Here is an 8,460-nt window from a genome sequence, read left to right as displayed (position 1 = left end):
ATACGTATCTATGCACATACGTATCTATGCACATACGTATCTATGCATATATGTATGTTTCTATGCACATACGTGTCTATGCACACACGTATCTATGCACATACATACATATGTACTTAGGTATGTATATCAGCATTTTAGTTGAAAGTACGTTTTGATCGTCGCTCTCTTCATCGCTCCACTACATTCCTGTCCTTAGTTTTATTCAGATACCACAAATGCGCGATCCAGAAAATTCTTCTATCATTCTTGCTACAAATGTATGTTTTCTTCGAAAATACTCAAGTACTACCAGTAGAGTACTCTACTGTCAAATACCTTTTACTCGCAGTAGTTGCGGAAGGCAAAGTAAATACTTTACGCGTCTTGCTATTGATCGGTAGTTTACGTACGCTTGCAGAAACTTGACTTACTCACACTTGACCCGAACGATGAGAGTAAAGGAAGGAAAGTATTTGCGCGGCGACCTTGTTAGGCCCTTTAAATGGAATTGCGCAGGGGTTTAATATGTATATATGTATGTAATATAGGTATTTTTATATATACATATATATAACATGTATATCCGATTTTTGTACAATTCCTGCATTGTTAAAATGATAAGTATTAATAAAAACAATGAATATTGCGTTTAAAAAGTAAAATATAAAAATGTGAATATCTCTAAAAAAGAATTAGCTACGATTTTGATCTCGATGGATTTCGAACCTAGAAATGAAGTAGAAAAAGGCTGTGAAAGCCGATTTTTGGCACACTTCTATAAAACTTAAGACTGATTCAAGACCGCCGTGTACCAAAGCCAATAATAATAATAATAATAGATTGGCGAATACACACATGTTAGTGATTGGCCGAGTTGTTGTTGTTGTTGTTGTAGCGGCTACAACAACCCCGCCCAGGACGGTTGGTATCTCAGTCGTTGTCGTCAAGTTCCACTAACGGCAGCCCTAGGAAGCGTGCAGCTTCTGTAGGGTTGGTCCACAGGGACAAGGCCGTTAGGGTTGTCGGGTTTTCCGGGCATGCGAAGAGATGTTTCGAGTCATGTGGGGTCTCTCCGCATGCCGGACACTCATTTGGCACATCCTTATTCAATCTACTCAGGTAGGAGTTTAACTTGCTGCAGTAGCCGGAGCGAAGTTGGGCTATTGTCGTTCGTGTCTCCCGAGACAGATGAAGCTCCGTCTCGTCTATGTCCGGGGGCGGTATGCCTAGAACGGCATTCACAGGTCTAGAGTCTACATAACTCGAGACTGACTCCCTGTGAATGCCGTTAAGGGCCAGTCGGTAAGCTGACGGGTCCAGAGGTTGCTTGATGAACCTCTGGACTTCGTCCGTCAGTTCATATAGATGCCTCCTGACGTGCCTAGGCGAGGGCTCCTCTGCAAGCAGCTGTCTGTTTGGGTGGCCACTTCTGTGGCTCCCGATCAGGAACTGCTTGAAGAGCATTATGTTGTGCTCCTATACGGGGAGCATATGCGCCTCGCCGTGGAGATGGTGGTCGGGCGACATCAGGAGGCATCCTGTCGCTGCCCTGAGTGCGGTGTTCTGTACAGTGTGTAGCTTCGTCCACTGCGTCCTACTAGTCCCCGGTGACCACACTGGCGCTGCGTAGTTTCAAACAGGCCGGCCTATTGCCTTGTATGTTGCCAGCAACGTTTCTTTGTATTTTCCCCAAGTACTGCCGGCTAGCGACTTGAGGACCTTGTTGCGGCTCTGTACTCTATAAGCAATAGCGGTTGCGTGCGCCGAGAACGAGAGCAGGCTGTCGAATGTTACTCCCAGTATTTTGGGGTTATTCGCCGTCGGAATTGGTGTGTCATCGACGTGAATTCCCAGTGGTAGCCTGACCTCCTTCGTCCAGGTTGTGAACAGGGTCGCAGAGGATTTCGTAGGGGAGAGGGCTAGACACTTTGCAGTGAAGAAGCGAGAAAGTTCGGAGAGATACCCGTTTACTTTCGAACACGGGCCATCAATTCCATTCCCAGTCGCCATGATCGAGCAATCGTCGGCGTAAGAGACAATCGAGACTACCTCTGGTGATGATGAAGTTAAACAGTAGCGAGGAAAGGACATCACTCTGTGGAACTCCCTGTTTTATTTTTCTGAATTTACTCGTTTTGTCTCTAAACATTACCGACGAGTGTCGACCACTCAGATAATTTGCCGACCACCGTTTGAGCCTCTGTGGGAGAGAGGAGGCCTCTATATCTTCTAGTAGCGTGGAATGGCTGACGGTGTCAAACGCCTTTGACAAGTCCAACGTTACTAGAATCGTTCTCTCACAGTGTTTATGGCGTTAAGTGCTGTTGTTGTACTGTGCACTTTACGGAAACCATGCTGATGCTTCGCTGGGGTCAAGTGGTTTGTGAAATACGGGAGTAGCAAGGCCTCGAGTGTCTTCGCTTCCGGGGAAAGGAGTGTTATCGGACGATAAGAATCCCCTTTGTTGGCAGGTTTCCCCGGTTTGAGCAGTGGAACCACTTTCCCCACCTTCCAGATGTCTGGGATGATGAGAGTGGCCATAGACAAATTGAGGACCACCGTTAGGTACGCTACCCCCGCAGGACCCAAATTTTTCAGGATCAGCATGCATATTCCGTCGGGACCCATGGCTTTGGAGGCTTTCGCCTTCCCGATGGCCACCTGAACTTCACCGCAAGTGAAAGCAAGGGAGGCACAGGTTGTTGGCAGTTTGTGCAGCCTTCTGGTCACTCGACGCTTGGCCGTGTCCACCGGAGGATGCAGTATGAACTGCCGGCTAAAATAACTCGCGCATCGCTCCGGGTCCGACGAGGCATGGTCGCCGAAAGAAATTTCGACTCTGTCGTCGTGCTTCGTCGGATTGGACAGTGACCTCACGGTTGCCCAAAGCTTACTCACACCAGAGGCGAAGTTACAGGTCTTCAGATGCTCCTTCCACTTCTTCCGCTTATGTACGTTTACTAGTTGCCGAATCTCCGCGTTGAGATCCCTAATACGGGGATCTCCGGGATCGGCCTGACGAAGGCTGTCGCGCTCATCGGCTAGAACAGCCGCTTCGGCAGGGAAGTTTGGACGTGGGTCCGTTATACATCCTGCCGGTATGAAGCGAGCTGCAGCAGCAGTGACAGCCCTGCGGAACTTACGTTCACCGAGATGGACGTCGGTTGGTGTGGGAAGCGCAGTGAAGGTGTTTTCAGTAAACTCCGCGTAACCTTTCCAATCAGCTTTAGAGAAGTTGATATAGGTCCGGTGTTTAGCGGAGGCAAAGTCGGTTGGTTTATCTATCGAGATGACTATGGGTAGATGGTCTGATGCTAAAGTCAGCATAGGTCGCCATGTTATGCTGTTTATCAGACCAGCACTGACTATGGTGATGTCTGGCGAGCTGCTGCAGTTACCCATAATCCTGGTGGGTGCGTCGTCGTTCATTGTGCAGAATGTCGAATCGTCTATCTGCTCAGCCATTTCTGTTCCCCTACGATCGTTTGACAGGCTTGAATGCCAAAGATCGTGATGCGCATTAAAGTCCTATATCAGGGTGATATCCTGCCGGGCAGCAGGTGACAGGGGGTATGTATATGTTAAATATTTCGAGCTCAACATCGCCTGACCGGATAGCAATGCCCTGACATTCTAGGGTGGTATCCCTGCGGTCGATGACTGCTTCGATAAGACGATACTGCACGGTGTGGTGCGTGATGAACGCTAACAGTAGCTACACACGACGAGCATATCCGCGCACATGTGCGGCTTGCGGGTCATGCTCGTCGTTTGTAGGGCGGTTTGCGAGCATGCTCGCCAAAAATCAAAACATTTTGATTTTCAGCGAGCATGCTCGTCGTTTGTAGCGTGGTTTGCGAGCATCGCATTGGAAACAAAAACAACAACCTCACTTTGTGTTGATGCTTGCAGTGTGCACATCGCGGATAAATGCATCCAAGCCATGTGCGTTAATTGAATTTTTGATAAATGAGGCTAAATTACTATATGTATATGTATGTACATACATATAAGTAAAATATAAATAAATTTAAGTAACGCATACATAAAAAACCCTAAGTCATAAGTATTTCAATTGCATCATCCGCGTCTTTCCTTTCCATGTTTACGCTTTGAGTACAAAATCACTTATGAGCCGCTCGCCGTCTGTAGCAAACGACAGCGAGCATGTTGGCGCACATGTGCGCGGATATGCTCGTCGTGTGTAGCTACTGTAAGCCACCACCATTATCTCGCTCGCGATCTCGACGGTGCACGTTGTACCCGGCACAATTCAACAAAGTTGAATTGCTGTGCAACTTCGTCTCTTGGACCGCAGCTATCAATATACCATGCCGACACATGAAGACGGTTATCTCCTCAATCTTGCTCTGTAGCCCGTTGCAGTTAAATTGAAGGAGCTTCATGTGGTTCGGGAGACGTGTCGTGATGTGGGGTTTAAGGGATGTGTGTGTTCTCACCGCCGTTGGCTGTGTGCGCTGCTGCGATGGTTGCCGCCCTGTGGTGGTGGCGGGAGGCGTCATAGTTGAGGCCTGCGGCCGAGCAGCGCAACACGGGCTCTCGAGGTTCCCAGTCCAATCTCGCGTGGTAAAGTGGCACCAGCCAAGGCAGGTGTTGCACTTGACTGATGTCACATTACGGAATATCCTGGTCTGACATACCGTGCAGATTGTAGGGGGAACCAGGAGCTGTTGGCGGCGGCGTGTGGGTAGTGGTGCGGTTGTGTGTGTTATGTGGTCTGTCGTGGCGATGGTATGGTCTGTGGTGTTATTATGTTGTTGTGCTGTGGTGACTGTGTGAGGCTGCTCGGATGGACTGAGGTTAGCCCTGAAGGCTGCTCTGTTTGAGCAACAGTGGGCCACGTACGACGTGGTCCACTGTCGATGTGTCCGTAGTCCTGAGCAGACTCTAAGGTGACTCAACCCCTCGCAGGCATTACACTTGACTGAGTTGGAGTTGTGGTGTAGTCGTCTCCGGCATACACAGCAGGTGTAGATTTCTGGCCCTGGGTTTGACTCGATGCCAGCCCTGAGTAGAAGATTACCTAGTGAATGTAGCCCTATGGACGAACAACTTCTGACATACTTCGCCGACCTAAATGGGGTTAGATCGCCGAAACAACAGCCCTTGGCCGGGTAAAACCCGAGTCATTCCGGTACGTAGAACCGGCTGTCGTGGGAATGCCGAGCATCTCCTCCGGTTGGTGGCATGCGCCTTGATGTTGTCACAAAAAGGTGAGGGACCTACAGTTTTACGCCGACTCCGAACGGCGATTGTAGTTTTATGAGAAGCTGTTTTTTATGGCAAAAATACACTCGGAGGTTTGCCATTGCCTGCCGAGGGGCGACCGCTATTGGAAACAACTTTTTTGTTCTTTATTTTTTTATGTTTAGTTGAACCGGAATGGTAGCCCACAGTGCTAACCACTACACCACACTGCTAAATCTTCAAGAAGGTGAATAGCAACAGCCGCCAAAGCCAATGGTTTAGAAATTTATGTTGAAGGTATGGTTACTGACGGTAATTATTTCAGTGGCTGTTTTTTCTGTTGAAAAGAAATACCAGCCAACATCATAAAAAATTAAATGGCAAAGGTTTTTCTCAGATAAAAATACAAATTATTTTTGTCTGAAATTTGTGTCTGTCAGTGAGTGTTTGAATATTTCTCTTAGAATTTTGGTTACTTTAAAAACCTTTGAAAATGTTATTTGTAGTTTTTGTATCTATTCTGGGCTGTTCTTTTTAACTCACTATGAACGCGTATTCTTTCATATCAACCACCTAGTGTATTTTAAATATACTTACTTTGCTCTTCCCGTATGGTTCGGCAGCGCGCTCCTAAATAGTTGCGTAAATTAACGGCATGTATTGCAGCACAAGCCCGCTTGTCCAATGTCGCCTCATTTCCTATCCAAAAATATATTTTCCATGCAAGTTGACCCAACTCATCACAATATGTTTTAAGTACAATATAACAATCGCCTTCATAAAATTTTCCATGAGCTACTTCTTCAATTTTGTTTGGCAAAAAATTTTCAATTTCCCATACAGTTAGTCCTGGACTTTTACCGTCTTCTTTCTCAAAGATCTTCGAATAGTCTAGTTGAGGTTTTTCCAATGATTCATCCCATCGCTTCGGTTTAAGTGATTCTGGTTGCATGTCATCGTTCAGGCAAAGGCTTTCGTCCTTCTCTTTTGCTATATCTTTCATACCCTTTAGTATTTTAGCAGAATCCTGATTGGACTCTGCTCGTGGACCTCGACGTAAACGTATTTTGCGTGCTGTAGAATCTTTAGTACTAGACGCTGCTGGTACTGCAGTGGGCACAGCAGCACCAGCAAGAAGTAACTGAGTTTGTAGGGAAAAGTCTATGTTATAGAACTCAACGCCAGCCCCCTTAATTGCCTCAGAGGGCTTGGGCGGCATAATTAGATCTGGATTGTTGCGTAAATCAAGTTGATCTAGTCCTTCAAGAAGGTGAATAGCATCTGGTAAAGTTATAAGCCTATTTGAGCTTAAATTAAGTTTTTTCAAAGCTCCACAACGACATAAGCCTTCTGGTATCATCTCCAAAACGTTATTAGACGCTGAAAATACCTGTAGTGAACACAACTTTCCTATTCCAGACGGAATTCCATTAAAATCCAAGAGATTGTCGTTTAAATAAAAGCAACGAAGTTGTATTAGTTTACATATTGCAGATGGTAATGATGTTAATTGATTGCGAGATAAATTTAGTACTTCCAGTTTTTGCCAGCTGTCAATGTTTGAGCTTAGTTCCGTAATAGCATTTTCACTAAGATTAATACGTTTCAAATTGTGCAAATTGTATACACAATCTGGAATCTTTGGTAACATATTTTTTGATAAATCTAGTTCCGCTAAATTTGATAAGCTATCCAAAGTGGTCGGGAAATTTAATAGATTACGTTGTGTGTTACGCATGTTAAGACTCTCAAGGTTTTGCAGAGATGGTAATTGGCGTAGCTGAAACAATTCCAAAGGGTTATCCGCCAAATTCAGAGTTTGTAAATTCGCTAGCCGACGTGTTTGTGGTGGCAACGTTTCTAAGCGGTTATGAGAGAGGTCAAGAAATAGCAAGTCAGTCAAATGTATGAAAAGTGTGGTTGGAATAGATTCTATCTGGTTGTGGCTGAGATTTAACACCAAAAGACTTTTGGCGCGCTCCAAGCCATCCGGAACTTCTTTAAGCTTATTATGTGACAGGTCCAAAGTAGTTAACTCTTCTAATCGAAACAGTTCCTCTGGTATGCCACTGTTTTTTATTTGATTGTATCTTAAATTTAAGGACCGTAAACACGTTAGTTCCGTCAATTCCCCATAAAGCTTTTCCAGCTTGTTATGTTTTAGTGAAAGATGTTCAAGTTTAAACAAATTCCCCAATTCTTCGGGAATTTCACAGAGACGAGTGCTGTCCAAGGTTAACCATTGCACTCGATTCATCTGTTTAATGGCTGTTGGAAAATGGTCTTCCTAAAAAGATATTAAATAAGAAATCTTGGTCACTAAGTTATAATTTTGAATATGTATATTAGGCTGATTAAAAAAAATCGACTAATTAGTTAAGCTCAATAAAAACTTTTCTAACACCACTTTGTAACTGTGAAAAAGTACTAATGTGTACAAATGTATAAATCGTGTGATCCCTGCTTCAGTATTGCAAACTAATTTTACTTCGATAATTATTTTTATTTCGATAATTCATAGCCGAGAAAACAAATTCCAAAGTTGAAAACAATTTTTTTCTAAGTAATTTATATGGAAAATAGAAATCCGGGATGCGCGCACTTTTAAACTTAATATTAAGGGTTGCGCTTTTAACAGGCATTTTTTTTATCCCCCGGAGGTATTGAAGAGGGGGCTATTAAAAAAAAAGTGAGTAGGTTTTTTTGAATCGGTATAATGCATATGTACATGCATGTTAGTCATCATCACTGAAGTGCAAAAAGTCCTAAATATCTAATGGTGATTTTGTCTCTACCAAAAAATTTCGCATTTGATTGCCTCTTTATCTTTTCGTGTTCGATTCTAAAATAAGAGCAAACGGAGAGAAAATTTTGTGTTATTTTTTTAAAATATCACACTTTTGTAAGGCAAAAAAGGCTTACTTATTACGTCGGCACTTATTACGTGGGATTTGGTGGTCCCATATTCTTAATCACGTGCGCAGTTTGCTTAAGGATTGCACTTTTGTTTAAAAGTACGGGAAATGTTCGGTTATTTGTACAATGGTTTTGTGGTAGGGTGGAGGGGCGAGGGTGAGGCACCTAAAGCTCCACCCTTTAGAAAAAGGACTGTCCAAACTTTAAGAAAACTCACCCTACCCCCCCTCTGTACAGACTCCTGGAGACCATTTCCGCGTTGGAAACCTTCGGCCGCGCTTAGAAAAAATAGACCTTATCAGGCCCATCCCGCTACGACAGCCACTCGAAATTAATAATAAATTAGTGCTCGAA

At 44.4% G+C, this 8,460-nt stretch overlaps 1 protein-coding gene across 1 annotated transcript; it reads right to left on the bottom strand.

The window, feature by feature from the left end:
- Nucleotides 1-5,762: 5,762 nt before the first annotated feature.
- Nucleotides 5,763-7,484, bottom strand: LOC118753273 (protein flightless-1-like). The gene has a single exon (XM_036488148.1). The coding sequence runs from the start codon at nt 7,445-7,447 to the stop codon at nt 5,774-5,776; it is 1,674 nt and encodes a 557-aa protein (XP_036344041.1). The 5' UTR covers nt 7,448-7,484; the 3' UTR covers nt 5,763-5,773.
- Nucleotides 7,485-8,460: the final 976 nt, after the last annotated feature.

The sequence above is a fragment of the Rhagoletis pomonella genome, unplaced genomic scaffold, assembly GCF_013731165.1.
Source record: "Rhagoletis pomonella isolate Grant_MI unplaced genomic scaffold, Rhpom_1.0 Rhpom_scaffold_02285, whole genome shotgun sequence".
Taxonomy (NCBI): Eukaryota; Metazoa; Arthropoda; class Insecta; order Diptera; family Tephritidae; genus Rhagoletis; species Rhagoletis pomonella.
This window is presented reverse-complemented; position numbering and strand designations above follow the sequence as displayed.

Bases quoted from the DNA above. Each gene is read 5' to 3' on its own strand.
- LOC118753273 (XM_036488148.1), bottom strand. From the start codon at position 7,447: ATGAATCGAGTGCAATGGTTAACCTTGGACAGCACTCGTCTCTGTGAA.